This window comes from Protobothrops mucrosquamatus, unplaced genomic scaffold, assembly GCF_001527695.2.
Source record: "Protobothrops mucrosquamatus isolate PMUCROS unplaced genomic scaffold, P.Mucros_1.0 scaffold885, whole genome shotgun sequence".
In the NCBI taxonomy this organism is placed as follows: domain Eukaryota; kingdom Metazoa; phylum Chordata; class Lepidosauria; order Squamata; family Viperidae; genus Protobothrops; species Protobothrops mucrosquamatus.
Genome location: NW_015387139.1, coordinates 183693 through 206183, shown reverse-complemented (window position 1 = coordinate 206183; position 22491 = coordinate 183693). Strand labels below are relative to the sequence as shown.

Here is a 22491-nt window from a genome sequence, read left to right as displayed (position 1 = left end):
TTTTATAAGTAAAAATTCATAGTAAAGGAATTAATATTAAATGTTGACTTTAATTTTCCTACTAAAAACATATCTTCTCGATTTATCTGCTTTTTCATTCATGACAGACCCAGTTCCTTTTGAAATATTTAAAACTGTAGTTACCCTATGTAAATATTTACAGCTGTCATTGCACAGTATCCACCTAGGAAATCTGTGGGATAAAACAGAGAATACAAAAATATGGCTTATATTTGAAGATATTTCCCGAATGCAGAGAGTTATAGCCTTTAGGTATATGGAAAACATCAGGCTGAAAAAGGCTGCCAGTGTGACAGGGGAATCTATTGAAAGGGGGAATTAAAAAAAGGAAAGTAGTAAAATATCCACTACTTTAAAAGTCTGAATTTTCACCCTTGTTCCTCTAAACTCATGTGCAGGGGTGTTTGAAGCAGTCCATCTTGATAAGTTATTATTGGATGGTAGATTCAATTCTAGTAAGATGATGCTTGATATCGCCTAGTGCAGGGATAGGCAACCTTGGCTCTTTTATGACTCATGGACTTCAACTCCCAGAATTCCTGAGCTCAGGAATTCTGGGAATTGAAGTCCACGAGTCATAAAAGAGCCAAGGTTGCCTACCCCTGGCTTAGTGCTACACCATAAATAATACCCATCACTCTGAATTGGATGTGGAATTCTAAGCATTTTAGCAGTGGTGTTAGTCTGCATTGGCAGGATTAACCTCTCAGCACTATCACTGTACTGTTCTGGACCAGCTATAGCTTACAAGTTATCCCCAAAGACAGCCCCATGTACAAAGTGCTACAGCAATCCAACCATGTATTGATTAAGATGTCAGTTGCAATCAGTAGAGCATTTTGGTCCATCTGGACCTGGACATACACTAGCTCAAGGATAGGCAACCTTGGCTCTTTTATGACTCGTGGACTTCAACTCCCAGAATTCCTGAGCCAGATATGCTGGCTCAGGAATTCTGGGAGTTGAAGTCCACGAGTCATAAAAGAGCCAAGGTTGCCTACCCCTGCACTAGATCCTCCCAGCCACAGCTTCCACATGCTGTTTAAGCACTAGTTGTTAGTCGAAGAGTCAAGTCATGAATCAACTCTTTTTTTTGGGGGGGGGAGGCTGCAATTCCATTCAGAATCCCTACTAAGTCCCAGAGGTGCTTTTTTATGAGGTAACTGGAGTTGCTTTTTTTCTCTTTGAAATAGGAATTCCCATTTCAGAGAGAAAAAAGAAAGCCCAGTTGCTGTGTGAAAAAGCACCTCTGGGACAACCATGACGTGAATGGCTGAGAATCTCCATAGACAATCCCTACTAAGGTATTCTTCTAGGATTTCTAATGTTTAATGATATGCAGAATCTCAGTCTTGAAGGGATTTATCTAAGTTACTTTGCCTATCCAGACCTTGGCAAATTCCAGACATTAGTTCAAGCTTCCAACACTATCCTTGGCTCAGCCTGTAGTTAGGATTGTAGCTATTTCTGGGGGAAAAAAGTTATAATTTTGTTTGGGTTGTGTGAACTATTTCTATTGGTCCCAAGAATCACTTGCTGAGTTGGACATTTACGCATGTTGATTAAATAAATAAACAAACAAACAAACAAACAAATAAATAAATAAATAAATTTATGCTTTCAAATGCCCCACCCTCAACATAGCTGCCCCTTTTGCACACAGAGAGGAATAATGGGTAACTTTGGGCCAGTCAGTCTCTCTCAGCCTAACTCACTTCACAGCATTGTTGTGGGGAAAATAAAAGGAAGGAATATTAGGTATGTTTGCTACCTTGAATTATTTATAAAAATAATAAAGGTGGAATTGGGAGGGATTAAATCTGGGAATTCTGTTGATGAAAGGACTCCACTTTTAATTCCCTTACATGTCTGGGAACAATATAGTAGCTACAAGAAACTCATTGCTATGCTTATCTAAAACCATCAACAGTTGAACTGAGTCTACAGGGTTGGGGAATATAGCCTGAACTCCCATAAGAATTATAGAAGATTTTCAATTTCCCATGTAATTACAGCCTGGAGAACATTCTGAATGGGAAGGAACAGAAGCCAAATTTTGAAAGACAAAAGAGGTGTTTTTGGACACCTATCAAGATTATATTGCCCAAAAGCAATTTTGACAGCTTAGGTTGGTGTTAATGTTTTATATTCAGTAATGGTTAATGTTGCGTTTGTTCTTCCATATATGTTCTTTTCCATGATTCTGGGTTTTCAATATCATATATCCCCAGCTAGGTTAAAAAAAAAGAGGGGGGACACAAAATCAGATAAATGGATAACAAAGGCTCTGCTTATTCTGGGAGAAATGTACTTATTTCTAGCGACTAGGTTTTCTATTATTGTTTTCCTAGGCACACAGATACTGTTGATATATCAGTAGTTATCCAATGGATTGGTGTACATACAAGTAACCCCAATCTTGAGAAAAAATGGGGAGAGGATGTGAAATTCCCGAATTCTCTGGCACTATAAAACTATTTTCAATGTAGAGATTTTTATCAAATAAATAGTAGAATAAGATCGTAGTTTAATTTGTTGTTGTTAGATATATGAAATCAGGCTAAAATATTATCCTTCCTTGGGCAAGTAAAAATATCATGTAAAGTTCTTGGTAGCAAATAAATATACTGACTGTAAATGTATATTAATCAGCATTTTGCTACTTAAGTGTGTTTGAATCCATCTTAAAATAGGATGTACCCAACTGGGTAGAAGACTTAAAATCAGGTCTGACTAATGTAGAATAAAATGCATTATCCCCTTTTTGCAGCAATATAGTATTGCTACAGCATCAGTTTATAATCAGCTACTATTTCAAGATCTTTTTCACAAGTTCTATTGTCAAATCAGACTCAAATCAGAAATCTTGATTGATTTCAAAGTAGCTAAGCAGAGTTGGCTCTTGATAATGTATGGATGGGAGATTATTGGGAAGCCCTAAACATTTAGATTAATCTGGGAATTTGGGGGGAAAAATCCTGGAAAAAGGCAGTGGCAAATTGATCTTGCCTTGCTTTAAAGAAAACAACATGTACAAGTACATGTTCTCTATATTCAGTATGAGTCATACAGTACTTAACTCAGACTTTTTGCTATACTATTTTATACTTGACTCCTACCACCATTTGATTTCTATACTGTAAATTCACCATTTGCATCTGTCTCTAGTACATTTCATTTTGATATTATTAAGATTGTTTTGAATTTTATTTTAGCTTTCTAGGGTACTAGCTGTCTCATCTAAAATTTTCCACATTCTCTCGTCTTCCTAAACATGGCATGAATAAAGGTATGGAAGCAAAGAACTGATTTCTCAGTCTTGTTTGTTTAAGGACAATGGATTAAAGTGTGATTTTTAAACCAGCCATGAATCTACTTGACTTGTTAATTAGGATGTAATAGAGCAATTTGTTTAATCCTTTGCTGAAATCAAGACATATTCTTTTTGCAGCATTCTCACAATATAATAAACAAATTATCTGAGGAGATAAATATAGTCTTGGTAAATCCATGCTGATTTCTGTAATCATGACATTGTTTTCAAGACTTTTGCAGATTTATTGCTTTGGTGTATTCGAGAATTTTTCTAGGTATTGATGCCAATCAGGATGATCAGATGTTCTCTGGATCCTTCTTTTTCCATTTTGTGAAAAGAAGTCTGGCACTTCATCCATTCATCAGTATGTTCCTTTAAACATCCTAGAATGCAGTTCATTTGGCTCTGGAGATTTAAACCCATTCAAAGTAAATGGAGTATTCCTTGGCTATGTTTCTATCAGTCTCAAGCTTTAAGATTTCCATTTGATCTTTCTCTTTATAATTGCCTTATGGGGGAAAAAAAGTCTGTTGGAGTAGACTAAGCCAAACTGGAGCTGAATGGTTCTTCCTGTTCTTCCTGACCCATTGCATTTACTGTTTCACTCAACTGTTGATATAAAGATTCTTCTTTTGTTTTGAATGTATCTAAAGAAATGTTTTTCTTTTTAGTATTCTTTGCCAGCCTTAACTTGTTCTGTTTTTCTGACACTTTGACAATATTTCCATGTTGTCTTTGTGTGCTCTTACTTGGTAACCTGAACATGTTTCTGTTTTTGTTTTCAAATTTCTACCAAAACACTGACACAGGTGTTGGCAGCAAATTTTGTCAAAATGACAAATCATGTACCCAAGACCTCCAGATGCAAACTCTCCTGTTTCTTGTGTTATTGTGAGACATCACAACACAAGTACAGAAGAAGTGGTGCTGATGTCACAACATTTTGAGGAATTTTCTCATTACTTACCCCTTGCTCCCACCTCAGATCTGTCTTTCATTTTTTATCACTGATACTGTTTTTCAATTCTGTTTTTCCTAACAACTTTATTAAAATACACTTATGACTATAATCAGATTTACTTCTTCTTAAAAGTAAAGGAAAATATGGGATTGTACTATAGCACCATAATGGAAATGGAAATATAATAGGATTTAGTACATTGGTCTACACCAGTGATGGCGAACCTTTTAGAGACCGAGTACCCAAAACCTGCCCCGCCTCCGCTCCACCTCCCACCCTGCCTGCTCTGCCCCTGCCCGCTCCCTGCCCTGCCCGCCTGCAGGGCCACACACCACTTCCATGGCCTGCTGCAGGTTGCCCAGGCAGCCTTGCAGCGCCATGGCAGCCACGCCCTCCACCCACACCTCGCAGCATCATCTGCACGCTATGGTGCGCAAGAGCGGAGTCTTGTCCCTGCTTCCCGGCTATGTCCTTGGCTGTGCTGCTCCGTGCGGGCCGTGCCCGAGGGGGGAGACTCTCCTCCACGGGGGCTGCTGGTGAACAGGCCACAGGGGGAGGTAGGGCTGGGGCGACGGTGCGTGTGCTCACAGAGAGGGCTCCGAGTGATGCCTCTGGCATGCATGCCATAGGTTCGCCACCACTGGTCTACACAGTCTTTAATATTACTTCTAGATTTCAGTATGGAGAGATATACTGTAGCCTAACAATTTTACTTGTATTTATTTTTTTATTTTACATACTTTTCCTTTTTTATTATTACTACCTGATGACTGGAATACATCTCTACCTGATGACTGGAATACTACCTGATGACTGGAATACTATCTGATGACTGGAATACATCATAGAAAAACCTGAGCTGGTGATTGAAAAATTCCCACTGAATGTGCCAAGTTTCCTAATCAGTGTAAAACTACAGATGGATGCATGAAATAACAGCCACCCCACCTGCTGCTATTTTTTCCTGAGGAGAATGTATAATGTTGTATTCCAGTCTTTCCTTTGGGAAATTTCTCATTTTTTCCTCAGGCTTTCATTCACTTCTCTTTAATCTAGTAGGATTCTGGATTACTGAGCTACCTTATTAACATGTTATACAGTACTTGTCTTTACAATAAAAGCAGTTTGAGCAGTGGCTAAGAAAAGAAAAAGAGAGAGGAAAAATTAAAATGGGTTTCATTTCTGAATATGTTATCAGTTGTTGACATTGAGAAACAATGTGAAAATTCTGATCAAATGGCTGTTTTTTTCATCCTGATTTATGACTGGTCAACAATATAGGAAAAATGAATTTTTCTAAACAGTTTTGTTTTACATTGTGAAGTAGCTGCATAGGCTTTAGATTTTGTACCAAAACACAACACTGAGAAAAACTGAGGTATTTGTATGAAAGATGATAAAACATCTCACCCATTTCCCGCAAAGCTCATATTGGAGGTGGCATTCAGTAGCATGAACTCTCTAGCACCAATAACTTACTGACCACAAGGAAGCAATAAGGTTTAGAGAATTAAGGAGTTAGTTGTGTCTTCTTTGTCTAACATTCTGCCTGCTTGTTATCTGTAAAATTGCTAACCTGAAAGTATTTTATTTTGCTCTTCTGCCCAAACACATATGCATGGATCACTTGTTCTTTTGACTCTTTGGTAGGATGCAGTGAGTGATACGATAGATTTGCCTGTTGCTATAATGCAATGGAGCCAAAATCATCTCTCTTGGTGATATCTATCCATCCTGTGAGATTCCAGCAGAAAAGACATGTTCCAGATTCCATCTGTGTATTAGGAAGTATCATCTGGTGCATCTCCAGAGGAGAGCCTTTTTTGTCATAGTAGTGACTGTAACATTATTTCCTGAGAGATTAGACTTGACCCACCACTTCTGGCTTTCCATAAGGTCTTAAGAATCTAGTTCTGTTGCTGAATCAGGAGCCCAAGATGTATGGTTAACCCCAGTGTTGTGGTTATGTTGATTGTATGGTTTGGCTTTATCTCAGCTAATTGTTTTGTTATGATGCTTTTATTCCTAATTAGCAACCCAGAGTTCTATCTTTGAAATAGGCAGCCATATAAATTGAATGGATAGATAGATAGATAGATAGATAGATAGATAGATAGATAGATAGATAGATAGATAGATAGATAGATAGATAGATAGATGTCCTGTAAATAAACTTTCTGCTGTATTCCTAAAACCTGCTTCACAAATTCTTATGTTCAGGAATGCTTACATGCACAACCTCTAACAGCCAAAAAGATTATATTTTCCAATATGAGTTTACTGGTAATTTTAAATTATTGAGAGGGGGCTTTCTTATGTAATATAATTTGGGAGGAATATAGAATTGATTAATTATGTGCCATCAAATCAGTATGGACTTTAGCAACCACAAAGATAGATTTTCTTCATGACAAGGGGAGTAGGAGGGAGGTATTTTGGTGTAACATCCCAATTGGCCACTGTTATTTGATAGCTACCTTCAAACATACAATTACAATCATTTGCAGAAAAGTATCTCTACAGGAAAAGAGCTGGCAGCTGTGCTTGGTAAGCAGCAATTCATGACATGGAAGGAATTAACTGAGAGCACAGATTTGACTAACAACATCAAGAAATCTTGGGGCACAATTAGAAAGCTTAAGAAAGACCCAGAGAAACCGAATAGCAGCACAAGGTAGCAGCCAACCCAAAAGCACACCAACTGCTCCTAATGGGAAACCTCTGAACAAATTACAGAAAAAGAAAATGAAATGGCAGGAACATTAAGAGAATTAGTGTCACAGTGGGGGGGGGAGGGGTACCGAGGAGCTCAAGACTGAATAGATAAAACCTCAGCATGCAGGAGCCTTCAAGTAAAACAGCTCACAGTAGCTCTTTATTTGAAAACTTGCAAGATATAACAACTTAAATTTCTCGGAGAGGTTGACCTTTACAGCTAAGGAACATGCATCTAAAACAGATTAAATAAACCCATTTTCCATTTCCTCCCCTCTTTTTGGTGTACTGGTAACCCAAAAAGTTAGAATGTGGGTAAAACCAGTTATCACTTTCTGATCCTAACGGTCTGCCATTTGGTGATTCAAATAATGCTTTAATGCAAATATACCTTATATCAATATACCTCAACTGTTGTTATATATGTAGCTATATTAAATATTCCTTAGAGTTAATCAAGGTTTCAGCTAAAACATTGTAGCTGTAAAGATCTCACAGCTAGCAGCATCTAGATCTTTCAATATTTTTTTCTCCCTCTATATCATGTACATATGACCCCTTGAAGCATCCTCTTCCTCCTCCATCCTTGGTGAATTTCCCTTTACTCTGGAACCTGCAGCCCAAGCTTCTGACATCTAATTTGATCTACCAGCCATCATCTTCTTTTCTGTTGTTCAACTCCACCCAGAGCTCCTTTCCTGATATCTCCTTAGCCTATTTCAGTCCTCCTTTCCTTTCATGTGGAAGAATCTAAATGTATTTTTGTGAAAACCTCAATAGTTTCACTCTTACCTATTTTCCCAGATGGAACTTATCAGCTCCATGCTCAGTCTGTCTGTTCATAAGATCAGATTGGATGGCAGCCAGTATTTATTTGCTCAGTTCTGACATAATTACTATTTTAAGGAGTCTTTTACAATGGAAGAAGTATAAAAATGCATCTGAATGCTGATATTCAAACTGAACAAATATAATACTTTGGACTAGATGTCATGGAATTACTTAAGAACTGTTCAACTGATGTTTAAAGACAGACGATAATGTTATTCATTTAGTCGTGTTTGACTCTGGGCGATTCTGTGGGCCAGGTCTCTCTACATCTTCTGATCTTGCACTGCTTCTTTGAGTTTTTCTGTGCTCTGGCTGGTGTCATTTTTGAATGTGCTAAAGACAGAAAAATGGAGATAGTATTGTATTGTAGCATTGTTGAATCAGAGAAAAAATCCTTTGGATCCAAGCAATTACTACCCAATCTATATTTTGTGCTACCCATATAAGCTACTGTATCTGAACATGTACTTCTGAAAGTTCATCTATAGTGGTTGAAAAATTCATTCTGCAGCAACCTGGACTTCAACTAAGAAAATAAAATATGGGCCTGAAGATGATAGAGGAGATTGACTGATCTGGAGGAGATGCTGTACATGGGAACAGCAGGTCCCACCTGGGATCAAAAAGATCAAGTTAAAAATTGTGACAGTGAAATAAAAGTTCCTTCCTTGCACCTGTGTATTTTCATTACACAATGGTAAAAGGGGTGGGGCTGCAATTAAACAGCTGAAAATGGGTTTTTTAAAATCGCACACTGAACCCTGCTGGATGGGGAAATGGACTGTGATTATAGGAAGTAATCTAGTCCCCTTATGCAGGCCTTTCCATTCTTAATTTGTTCTATTCCAGGGGTGGGGGAACTTTTATGGCTTGTGGACTTCAACTCCCAGAATTCCTGAGCCCCAGGAATTGGGGCTGGTTAGGAATACTGGGAGTTGAAGTCCACAAGTCATAAAGGGGCCATAGTTCTCCACCTCTGTTCTATTCCCTCATCTCCCCCATCCCCTAAAGTTTTTCTGTCATCTGGATCAATATTATGCAGCAAGTCAAGTATACTTCAACACCACTCAATTAATGGCTTTATTGCAGTCATTCTAATTCACTGCACAACACATGAAAAGATAAAAAATAAACCCTTGCAACAGCTGCGTGGCAGAAGGAACTTAAGAACCCAAAACAGGGGAATATATCTATGGCTGGCTTAGCAACAGCCAACTACTTTTTAATATGAGCGCATAAAGACTCCAGCACTTAGCCATTTGGCTAGGATTGTGTGCATTCAACACCCAGTATAGGTAGTCCTCAACTTATGTCTGTAATTGATTCCTCAATTTTGGTTGTAACTCCTGATGATCATAAAGTGATTACCATGTGACTGTGCCCGATTTTACAATCTTTTTTCAAGCTGTCATTAAATAGATGCGGTAATCATAAAGCACACATGGTGGTCATAAAGTAATGCCAGGATTAAAAAGCAAACCTTGTTGTTATTAAGGGAACTGATTGTTTGATATTGGGGCGGGGTTTGCCAAAAACAGGAAGTCAATGCCAGTATCTGGCAAAGACATCACAAGTTGCAGTCACCTGGCCATAGGACTCTGAAAACGGCTGTAAATGTGGACTGTTTGCCAAGTGTCCAAAATGCATTTATGTGGTTAATGGTCTCTTAAAGCAGGGGTCCCCAACCTCCGGTCCATGAACCAGTACCAGACCGCGTCATGCCAGCAACTGGGCCGCGTAAAAAAGCAAAGCCCCATCCACAGGATGCAAGCAGCACACAAAACCACGCCCCTCCGGTCCGTGGAAAAACCTCTCTCCACGGAACTGGTCCCTGGTGCCCAAAAGATTGGGAACCTCTGTCTTAAAGTAGCGTAGAATACAATGTCTTTCAGTTCATAACTGCTTGCAGTGGCAGCAAGGGGTGTGGATTAGGACAAGACATTTGCCAATATTTTTTAATACAGGAATCCCATTATTTGAACCCATCGCTGAGCTTCAGGAAAAGAAAAATGAAAGAAAGTTCTTAAGTTGAGTGCCCCTTTCTGGACAGCTGTGTGGTTAGAGCATATTCCTTTTTATGTAGGGAGAGACATATGCATTGTGATGGGGAGTGGCTCATGACTGATATTCAAAGTGCTGCATCACCAGAGCACCTGGGAGAATGGCTGTCCTTGACTCATGAAGCCCTTTCGTTGATCAGCTCCATGGCCATGCTGTCAATACAAGAATGAAGGATGGGCAGAACATGGAGAGATCACATGCAGTGGTCAGGTAGAACAGCACACAGAGCACCACAGGAAGCGCCCCTACAATGAGGCCATATCTCTTATATGCATTTATGCATGTTGCATTGCCTTCAGTGGGGCATCTTGTGTGGACTTAAGGGGAAAAACTCTATTTCCAGAGCACAGGTGTCAAACTTGATCACGTTGCATGATGTATTGTGACATATTGTGACTTTTTTGCCTTTGCGGAGCTGGGGTGGGCGTGGCCTGCGTGTGATGCATCTGGCCTGTTCGAGAGCAACAAAACTACTTCTTGATGTGGTCTGGCTCTGGCCTGATTGTGGTACACCGCTGAATGGACAAGCAGGTGGACACAAGCCTTCTGATGGGGCAAGGAGGATATGCAAGAGAATTTAAGCACATACAAGCTTTCGGGAATGCTTAACCTAACCTGTGAAACTCCTCAAGGATGAGATGTGGCAAGGTGTTCATTGATGCTGAAAAGGATAAACTGTAACCTGTTTATAAGCATTCTTCATTTCCTTTTTCAAGGTAACATTTTGGATTTCTGTTTTGATAACTTTTGGGAATGGCTATCTTGTAGGTTTTAAGAATATCTTTGGTTTACTCTTGCTAGAAAACTTCAGAAGCCGAAGACTGGAGGTGCAGGGGAAAAATAACCACACTCCAAATTAATCAGTTGCACTGAGACATAAATTCCACTGACTTCAGCAGAACTTGTATCATCCTACACATCCCTAGGACGGGGACTCAAGTACCCATGTTGTTAATTATAGAGTAGCGTAGATCCCAACTAGATCAGGCTTCATAGCAAATTGCTTTGTGGAAACTGTCGCTTATTTAACAATTACACCCAGTTTCCTTTTAGACGGTGAAATTGTCTCATCAGACAGGAATTGCTGTTGCTTCGGTTTTAGATAAATAGATAATGTTGCACATGCCTGAAACCTGCTGCTAAAATAATCACTCTCCCAAGGCTGATGACAGTCCGCGTTTCAGTCCTCTGAAATATTCATCAATAAGGGAAGAGTTGCTGATTGCGATACTTTTTTTTCCCTTCTTCTTTTCTTTTCTCTTTTCTAACACCGGGAGGAGGGCAGACATTTGAAGCCACTAAGCAAAGCGAGAGGGAGAGAGCTCGGCTTTTCACTGCCGTTCCCCCCCCCCCCCGATTGCGCTATTGAGTAGACCTTTCAAAGGGGAGGGCGACCCTTGGAAATGCAGGGAGGGCTTCCTGTAATGCCTTCCCGATCGGTTTCTTCCCTAGAGAAGGGGGCAAGGCGGAAGCGCGGGGGTTTGCTTGCTGTGAAATTGGGGAAGCAGCTCCGTTGGTTCTGGCGCTGAGGGGGTTGACTGACAGTCTGCAGTGCAGTGGAGTTGGCGGGGCTCCCTATATGGCTAAGGATTAGCTGGATGCTAATGCCAATCGGGAAAAAGGAGCTGAGGTGAGCCTGCGAGCTGCCGCTGAAGAGGCGATCGGAGGCTGAGCAGAGCGCCCCCCCGCTTCCAGAGCCATGGCTGAAGGGGGCGAAGGAGGGGAAGACGAGATACAGTTCCTACGAACTGTAAGTATCCGTGTGTGCATCGGTGTCGGGGGTTTCTAGAGCAGCAACCCGGTTCGTTTCCCTCCAGGTCTTCCGAGCGGGTTGCATTAACTAAACAAGGTTTCTTCCCCAGTCCCTTAAGCTTTTGCTTAAGAGTGAGTCTTTGGGGAAGTGGAGAATCTTATGACAAGCCCTTCGGGAATCAGATCAGCCCCCCGGGCATTCTCCCGTGCCGGTCTGTCTCTCCTGAGATCCTCGGATGGAGTTGGCTGACCCCCACCCTACCCACCCACCCCCAAAGCGAGAGTTCGCTTGGCCATTCCAAGGCTCCTTCCCAAGCATCCTTGTCAACTTTGGTACTTGGGGCTTTGGAAATGCGGCACGCCAGATAACCTGCCCTCTGAAACTTCTCTCCAGGGTCTGCTTTTTCTTCTCTGCCAAATCCGAGAAGGTTGGGCAGGGGCAAAGGGGAAGCTGATATGCAAAGAGACGCGGGCGAACCTTCTGCAACTTCCCACCCATTCGAGGGCAAGTAGAGAGGATGAGCTTGCATGAACACTTGGGCTTCTGAAAGTAAACCAGTATCGTGTCTGAAGCTTCCTTTAAGGAATGCAGCACTTATTTTGAGAAGGGGAGTGCTGGGCAGTGAAATAACCGAATGTGCTTCTCGAAATGCTCCCCCCAAAAAAAGAGCTCTCGTGTCCTACTAGAAGCTCTCAAAACAAGCTGGAACGAAGATCTGATCCACACGTTAACTTTTCTGCTCTCCAGGTGAAATCCTCTGTGTTGACGTATTTTGGTATTGATTGGGGGGGGGGGAGGAGAAGAGTCTCGGTACTTCTCCATTTTTCACCTTCAGGAGGAACAACTCCAATCGGGGTCAAGTAGCCCTGTTGAGCTGGTAGCCCAACTTTTTAAAGGGAGATTTCCAGAATAGAACTTCTCAATAACCAAAATCAGCATCGCATCATTGTCGGCTGGTATTAAAGGAAGGAATAAGAAAGATGTGACAAAGGTCCCAGGGCTCTTCAAAAAAAAAAGAAAAAAGAAAAAAAGAAGCCAGCTGTGATAAAATGTCACGCTGGCTTGCTTCCTGAAATCATCTGATGGAAGAGCTAATTTCGGTGAAGAGCACTTTTGTTCTATAACATTTTCAGTTGCTTTATGAGATGGAACAGCCACCTGTCTATACAGGGAAGAAGCTAAATATACAGTATATTCTGGGCATCAGCTGATTTATTGTATTTTATGTTGTATTTTATGTTGTATTTTATATATATATATATATATAATTCTATCTCCAGCCATATATATATATATATATATATATATATATATATATATATATATATATATATATATATATATATATATNGCGTAGAATTAACCCGAATAACTAAAGACCTACATACAAACACCCGCGAAAACCTCAGAAAACATATATATATATATATAGGAAGTTTTTTTTTTTCAGACAGACCGGTCTGATTGAGAACACCTGGACATTTTTAACTGCTATACTGCAGTTTTTTTACTTTTTACAATATCTTTTACCATGCAGCCCCACAACTAGGGGCGTTAAACAGGCTCAAGTCGCAACTGCGAAACATTTTTTAAATCCAAATTTGTCAGAAAAAGAAATTTGGATTTAAAATATATATATATATATATATATAACTGCGAAACATTTTTTAAATCCATATTTGTCAGAAAAAGAAATTTGGATTTTATATATATATATCTTGAGTTTGGTGCACCCTGTCGGCCCAAATATGGGAGAAAGGAATCTTATATATGTATTTTTTAAAATTTGGATTGCTAACAAAGAATTAAGGGAGAACTGGAATAGCTATTTCGAACTTTTTAGTTCTTTTCAACCAGACATACCCTTCTGAGATTCGAACCTGGGCTGTCTGCATGTTAAGCAGCTGTGATAACCTCTAGGCAAAAGATTTCTTTCTCCCATATTTGGGTCGACAGGGTGCATAAAAAGCACTCAATATATATATATTGCTATCCCTCTAGCTTTGCACTTTCCAAAGTATATCTTTGATGTAAAATTCTTCCAAACAGCTAAGATGCTTCATTTAATATCCCCACTGAATAATAAAGCCAAAAGCTTCCCTCCCCTTCCAGACAAATGATGTATATCTTCTGCTTCCTGAAGTGACTTCTAATGAAATGGTTATCTGTATTCTTTACCTAGCATGTAGAAACTCTTTCCATCTTTCAGTGAATTTGGAATATTTTTTTCCTGTTCAGCATATGATGTAAAGATATACTTGCTTTTAGGAAGCTTCTTCTTGGCACTAGTATATAGTGCAGAGACTGGGCTGCTGTTTCTCCATTAACAGTATTCTCTTCCCCTCTTCCTGCTCCTTCCAGTCTTAATTTCCATCATAAAATGTAAACTGAAGCATTCTTTCCCTCCCCTCATACCAGAAAACTTATTCAGTGAGAGATAGTGATTCTCAAGACTTTTTTTTTTAAGATTCTTTATACCATACCAAAGGGGCTAGTATGATTGATTAACCTCTGGCAAATTACTTTGATTGCTGCAATCATATCAATATTAATTATTCCCTGGGCACAGCAACCATGTATTAAGGCATGTCCATAACATTAAAACATATTTGCATCTGTGTTTCTAGCTTCTTTATTGGAATAGCTAATAGAAATCCTTAAATTTTGATGTTCTAATTTATAGGGGTTGATTTTGGATTAAATGTTAAGGAATAGCTTCTTATGGGCAACATGCAACATACTCCTATTCTTCTTAGACTGGCAATGTAACTGTGGACGTGACAAGTCTGATTAGAGACAGGATTCATAGTAATAACCTTGAGAAGTGCTCTTTTCAACAGATAATTGTTAAATATAGACAACAGGATTTCCACAATTTTTTTCACTCGTTGACAGCATCAACTCTTTTGTTTGCAATCTTTATTCTGATTTATTACCCAAATTGAGTAAAAATAACGCATATGATTTCATTACTGTACTTAGACACCTAATTTTTCAGATCTCATTTGGAAGCAGTTGTCTTCTGCCTTAGAAGTAGTTAAATGTTAAGAATCAATTCAATAGTACTAAACATTTCTGTTTAGCTTTATATTGGTTGGGTGTTCAGAAACTATTTTATTGTCAAAAACAGTTTCTACAGTTAAGGATTTTAAATGGAGCTCCTAAGGTAATAATACAGCACCAGCTAAACCTATTGGAACATGTCTGCATCTACATTGGAAGGGAATTTTACTACTTTTGACCATTTGATTTCATCACTTTATTTTAAATATTTTTAAAAGGACTTATTTCCCAATTTGTTGAACTGTTACACATAATTTGCTGTGTGCCTGATATGTTTTTTTTTTAAAAATCATATAAAATGTGAAAAAGAGCATATCAAGCACACAGCAATTTATATACTACAGTTCAACAAAGTGGGAAATAAATCCTATGAACTGGGGAATAGTGAACAATTAACCATTTGAATTGATATTACAGTTTTTGTGTCATATATTTGAAAAGCAAAAAGGAAATTGGTTAGCATATTTATTGCCTCATATAAGGATAGCACAGTAAACAGGCTGATGAAAGATTAGAAAAGTTAATATCTAAAAATTAGGCATAAATACAGGGAACATAGACATGGTAGAATAGGATTGTTGTGTGCCAGTGCTGGTAACAATGGCAATGGCAATAGCACTTAGATTTATATACCGCCCCATAGTGCTTTACACTACAACACTCTCTGGGCAGTTTACGATGTCAGCATATTGCCCCTAACAATTTGGGTCCTCATTTTACCGACTTCATAAGGATGGAAGGCTGAGTCAACATTGAGCCTGTCAGGGTCGAATTCCAGGCTGTGGGCAGAGTTAGCCTGCAATACTTGTAAATGTATGATGTAAAAAAGATGCTGAGACTCTAGAAAGAGTACAGAGAAGAGCAACAAAGATGATTAGGGGACTGGAGACTAAAACATATGAGGAACGGTTGCTGGAATTGGGTATGTCTGGTTTAACGAAGAGAAGGACGAGGGGGGACATGACAGCAGTGTTCCAATATCTCAGGGGCTGCCACAAAGAAGAGGGAGTCAAGCTATTCTCCAAAGCGCCTGAAGGCAGGACAAGAAGCAACGGATGGAAACTAATCAAAGAGAGAAGCAACCTAGAACTAAGGAGAAACTTCCTGACAGCTAGAACAATTAACCAATGGAACAACCTGCCTCCAGAAGCAGTGAATGCTCCAACAGTGGAAGTTTTTAAGAAGAGACTGGACAGCCATCTGTCCGAAATGGTGTAGGGTTTCCTGCCTGAGCAAGGGGTTGGACTCGATGACCTCCAAGGTCCCTTCCAACTTTATTATTATTATTATTATTATTATTATTATTATTATTATTATTATTATTATTATTATCCTACCATCAGGGCACAGCTTTCAAATACTTCACTGATGTATTGATCTTCAGGTATAATGATGCTACCTCTCTCATCCCATTCTCTGTTCTAGCACAGACTGGCTAGAGACAACTATGGTAAATCCATATCATTTTCTCATATGGGGGAGGGAACTGTCTTGTTCCAATTACAAGTGAAATATTTTGCAGTATTTCTTCTGTTTCTGTCTGTCTCTGTCTCTGTCTCTGTCTCTGTCTCTGTCTCGGTGTCTGTCTGTCTGTCTGTCTGTCTGTCTGTCTGTCTGTCTGTCTGTCTGTCTGTCTGTCTGTCTATCTACTGCATTTTAACCACTGCACCATCAGGCCTCAATGGTGATCAGTGTTGCCCAAATGGGAGTCAAATTGGTAAATCTTTTTTGGTGGTACATATGCTTCAGAATTGGATAGTTTCTTCCATTGAATCTCTTATTGGATAATTTATAGGTTTAGCTGTCTGGGTAGTAATTTCATAGATATTTATCCATAGAGCCCATGAAGAGGCAAGGAAGACAAATAAGGAAATGTACATCAGAACATAAAACTCACAACTTACATTCTTGCATCAGCAATTGGGCACAAATATGTTGTGTTCTTGTGTCACTGCATATATGTTATGTTGATGTTACTTTGGTTCACTGTGAATGTTTCTGTGTATAAGAGCAGTTCTCTTTAACCATTGGAAGAAGCACATAATTATTTTTAGTTTAATTGAGGGGAAAAACACATAAACAATTAGGCTTTGACTATTTTGTTCTGGCTGAATTCCTAATAACTTTTCAGGCTTCTGTTTCTGCGGGTTTTGAGAATTGTAAACATTTGGGGGGAGCAGAATGTAAGGATGTCAATGCCAGATGCAAAGTACAATTATGTGTGAACTAAAACTCAGCATATTTCAACACCTCTATAATGCTGTGTCCTGGAAACTTTTTTTCTCTTATATATATATACATGAAGTCGTGATTGAGGTTATATTCTCTTCATTCTTACTTTAAAAAATCGGGGAGTAAAACAATATTACTGCAAAGAAAACATGATTCTCAGATAATGGCTTGCAAAGGCCACATAATGGACTATGGAAAAAACAAATTATAGAGACATTTTGGTACACATTACATAAGTTAACGCATGTCTAGTTCTAAGTCTTATAGGCTTGGTTTATGCAATATTTTAAGGCATATTATGACTTTGGTTTAGTGTATTATGTGTACCCAGCATTGTGATTTACTGATTATGCTTATGGTTTAGCACAATGTGTGAACCCTGCTTAGTCACAAATCATGAAGAAAACCATGGCTTAGAATATTGGATAAACCCAGAGTGTCCGGTGGAGTTTATCTCTAATTAAGTATGTATAAAATAAGAATCTTGCTGTCTAGCTGCTATAATACAGATGTCTTCAGAACAACTTTTGGAGCTATGTCATGAACTGACTTGAATTAGACTATGTAAATGTTCAACTATTGCTTACATGTCCCTTCTTAAATAGATGTTTGATGGCAGCAAAATAGATTTTGATGTAGGGTCTCTGATGCTTCCATTGTTTCAGATGAAACAATCTGAACATACTCAGTGCATTGTTAATGTTACTTATATGCTTGGCTGACTTTCTGGATTATCATTAGCACATTTAAGGTCAAGCTGGCAATCAGTCTTGTATTTTTTTCTATACTGAGACTTTGGGAAATTATTGGGAAACTAGAAACTGCAAGAAAGGCTGCGGAAATAAGGAATAATAATTCTATATTGTAATTAAGATATTGCATCATGCTGAAAATGAATTATACATATCCCATATAGACAATTAGAATAGTGGGAAAAAGATATACACATGCAGGGTTTTCATTTTTCCTGGCTTACCTTCTATTCTTTGAACAACAAGCAAAAATGCAGAAAGTGAAGCTTTTTGCCTTCTCTTTTTAAACTTTCTTTTTGTTAATAGGTAAAGCTTTGGGAAAAGAAAAACAGAACTTTTCTGCTCATTCCCTGCCTGCAATCTTAAAACTTGAAGTCATATTCACGATCTATACAGATAATTGAATATTGTTGTGTCTACTGTGGACAAATAAATATGCATGCCCAGAATGCAACTTAGAATTGTGGGTTGGGGAACTGTTTTCAGACAAACATTTAAAAAGATGCTCATGAAATTAAATTGCCATCATTTGCCAATGAACTAGTGATGTTAATACTTTCTGAATGATTACATGGAAGTGAATTTGTCATAATTGCTGGAAGCTCAACATCCAAAGAGAGAGACTGGGAAAGAGAAAGAGAGAGAGAAAGAATTTTGATTTTGCTGGGGATAAATCAGATATGACAGATATTGTCATTTTGTTCTATTTGTGAGTTTTCCTGGGGCATCTTATTGGCCACAGCTGGAAAAAGAATGTACCTTCAGAATCTTCACAACAGTTTTAGAAAACAAGACATCATTTCTGATTTGCAAATCATGAATTCACATAGCACTTAAAGTCAAAGCAAATCATGGTTGCTACGCAAATATTTTCAGGATAAAACCCACACTTGGCCTTCAAGTGGCATCTTGGGGCAACACTTCAACAAGCAAGTGAGCCATAACAAAGATATAGGCACTATCAGGCTCCCAATGAGACAAGAATGAAAATGGCTATAAATTATATCTGCATTTGTGTTCCAAAAATGATAACCCTATCAGATCCTTGACAGTTTCTGAATGAGTAACAGTGATAGAACCAAATTTCTACCCTATCAGATTTAAATGTTTCATGCTGTCTTGCAGTATAAACATTTCAGAAGAGGAGACAGATTGACTCTTATCATTAACTCTATAACATCCATTAACAACATTGGATTGTCTCTATTCTCTGTGTTCCTTCTGCCCATTGAAAGATGGCACAGATTTAAGTAAAAATCTTCCATCCATTGACAGTCCTGACAGGCACATTCAGGACAAAAAAACCAAATGTATTTTAAAATTAAAATAGAATAAAATATATACAGTTAATGTGATTACTTCCTATATATATCATACTTTCTCCCTTCTGGTTGATAAATTTGGCAAAAGCTCTGGGAATTAAGCCCAACACATTGGCAGCATTGTGTGTGACACTGGGAGGGTCAGATTGTGAACCCCTTTTGATTTATGACCCAATCCCCAGTACTTTACTCTTTCAATGTAAGCAGTGATTATTTTCCTGATTCATGCTTATTTCTCTCTTGTAGCAGAGAAGCACAATAAACATGTTTTCTGTGAGTAAAAGTTCAAAATCTTGAACAGCTTAAATGGAAAAGATGACATAGAAGAAAACATGAAATATTTTTAAAAATATTAGAAAGAACATTTCAATAAAAATGGTTAACACTGTTATAGCTGGTAAGCATTTGACTAGGTGTATGAATTTAATGTTTGGAATGCTATGTTCAACTTGAAGATATTGTACATCATTTGAAAATGGCCATTTGACTATTGTATTACTAAAGCATTTAGACCAGTGTTTCTTAACTGTGGCAACTTGAAGATGTGTGGAGTTTTCCAGCCAGCCTTGTTGTTCCTGTCAAGTTTGAGAAGCACTAATTTAGAGTTTAATGTATGTGTAATTTCTTAAAATTGAAAGAAAGGAAAAGTAAGTAGTTCACTTTCATGCAGTTCAACAGATTCATCACGTATTCGGTTAATATTGGATCAGAATAACAATAGAGCCAATAAAAGTTAGTAACAGTGAAAAGAATATGACATTAAACTATATATCCTTTCAAGTCAGAGTTGTTATGTACCATGTAGAAGAAGAAAAATGAGGCTTGATAAAAGCATAATCCAATTAGTAGGGTAGTAAAGCTATGCCACCAAGAAATGTCAGATCACAAAGTTTGCAGAGTAAGAAAGGAAAAAACCGAGAAGGCAGGGATTTGGGTTGCAGGAAACCTTAGAATCATGAGAAAGAAAAGTTCCAGAAGCAAACTTATAGCATCTTTTAAAAAATAGAAAAATAGAATTTTAGCTGCCAGAGAATCTGAGTAGCTAATTCCAATAAAATATTTATGCAGCTAAGAGTCAGACCCAAAGAACAATAAGTATCAGTAAAATTCAGAAGCCAAGGCTTGAAGAACCAGCCAGATTTTAAAAAAAAGATCTTTGATATCAGAAGTGAATAAGCACGAAGGTAGAAGATTCTTGACTGAAAGGCTGTATTGTGCCATTTAACTAATGAATATCACAGGTACTGCTCAGCAAAACCCCAAAAGCATTTTGTGATGAAATCTGATGTAATAACTTCTAAGAGGAAATACATACAATATATATGTGTGTCCTTAATAGCATTAAAAACACGAATCCCGGGTATACACATAATGTGAAGTAAAATCCGCTGTCCGACTGGGAGCGGATGAACAGCGGATCTCCAGGCACCCACACACGCACAAAAAAACCAACAGCAATTGGAGAGGAGAGGACAACTTTAGAAACGGCCCCTTTAAGAACTACACAGCCGATGCTAATGGGCGGACCTATGACCCGATCCAGGGTCAAAGTGCAGAGGCAGCCAGCCACATAAAAACAGACTCCCGGATCCAGCATTTTATACCCTGACGATGTCGGTAATGTGGCCGACGAAAGCTTGGTTTTGTAGATTAAACATTTGTGTTTATGATTTTATCCTGGTGATCACCTTATTTTACTTCACAATACAATATATATTTAAGAAATATTTTCATGTCCTCTTTTTTCGATTTTTAGAGGTCAGAGACTTGGAGAAAGTTCACTTGCACTGAGAGTAGTGTTGCTAAAACCTCCCCCCAAATCAGATGTCTCAGAGTACATAAAGATCCATCAGTATAGAAACAAATCTGACATTCTAGCTTTGACACTGGCAGAGTTTCACAGTCATGGGACATTAGGGAATGGAAGTGGAATAACAATGGTAAATAGGTGCAATGGTGTGAGAAAGATCTTTAATTTTCTTTCTTTAGTGATTTTAGCTGCAGCAAAATTGCTGATACATTTTTTGTATCCGTTGAATATCTATCAGTAAACATGCACATAAGTCTGCGGTCTTAGTCCCACAGTCAGATATGACTAGTTGCACTGATCACTGAAATGGTGGGTATAATGACATACTAAATAGTGATTTATTTAAAATATGTGTGACAGTTTCTTCTCTGGGTAACCAAACCATAGGAAATAGGGGAGGAGAAAAGCATGAACAGAGGAGTTGGCTGAGTTCATTTTTACAAAAGCTGCTAAACTACAGATTAGTATTGCCTCTGAACATAGCCACTCTGTTACAATAACAGCAAAGGGCAAACAGCTAGCCGGTCAGAGTTTTTAGGCTATCTCAAATTAATTGCCATGTGTTTGATGAGCAACTTTTTAGCTGCAAGGCCGGTGCTGAAACATTAAGAAATCCATTAGGATCAGGACTGTTTTGGCATTTATCTTGCCCTAGGAAATATGGACTGAGACAGCTTGTTTTATAACCATGAACTGACAACGTAATTACAACATAACATCTCAGAAAAGTCTGTTGTGTGGCAGCTATTGGACTGATTGTGTTTAATTTTGAAGTATCTTGCTATGCTGTATTTCCAATTTTCAGTTTCCAAGATACTGTATATAGCTTAAAATTCTCCTGAGCAAGCCCTCAAGTCCTGATTCTCACTTGAGGATGATGCAGACATCTTGATGTCTGAAAATAGTGTAGGATCATGACATGGATGGTCACAGACTTTTCTTTCTCATAGATCACACAGATCACACAGCTTTCCTTCACAGGCTGTGTGTTTATCCTCACAGTTTCCTATTTTGCTCTTCATGTCCTCATTTTCTTTCAACAGAAAAGCACAAAACTGGTACTGAGACAAAGCTTCTTCTATCTTTCATTAGAACCCATCATAACCTGGGTTGCAAAATTGAAGAGTTTGGGCATGCATTTAACCAATGCCTTTCACATGCTGGGGTGAATTTCGATCTTTTTGTGGAAAAGAAACATTAATACTGTTATAAATTAGGGAGTGCGTAATCATGAGCTTTTAGTAACATTTTCAGTATTATTCTTCAGAAATTCTGTCTTCTATAATCATATGACCTACTGCACAAAGTTGAAGGATGCAGAGTCTGGATGTTTTGTGCCTTTCTGCTTTAAGCTTGTTGGCAAAATAATGATCTGCAAAGATCATTATGCTCTTATATTTTAGGGTGTCATGCCAATTGTTATTGTCAGGCACTTTGTTTGCTATGTAGTCATGCTCTATATTAATGTTTTTCAACCTTGGCAGGTTTAAGATGTGTGGACCATTTCCCAGAATTCCTCATCTAGGAGGAAGCAAGATGGAAACCAGTTGAAATCCATACATCTTAAACTGCTCTATATGAAAATAAGAATTGTTTTCCTAATCTTAACTTTGATTCAGGTTCATTGAATAACCAAAAAGCTAATTTGCCATTT

At 38.4% G+C, this 22491-nt stretch overlaps 1 protein-coding gene across 1 annotated transcript in view; it reads left to right on the top strand.

Annotated features, from left to right (window-relative positions):
• Nucleotides 1-11604: 11604 nt before the first annotated feature.
• The window catches only part of LOC107290407 (ryanodine receptor 3-like), a gene marked incomplete at its 3' end in the record, with an annotated part of 194223 nt that continues 183336 nt past the window's right edge, over nt 11605-22491 (top strand). Inside the window, exon 1 of the mRNA XM_015819286.1 lies at nt 11605-11655. Within this exon, the coding sequence (XP_015674772.1) occupies nt 11605-11655 (51 nt within the window). The remainder of the gene's footprint in view (nt 11656-22491) is intronic.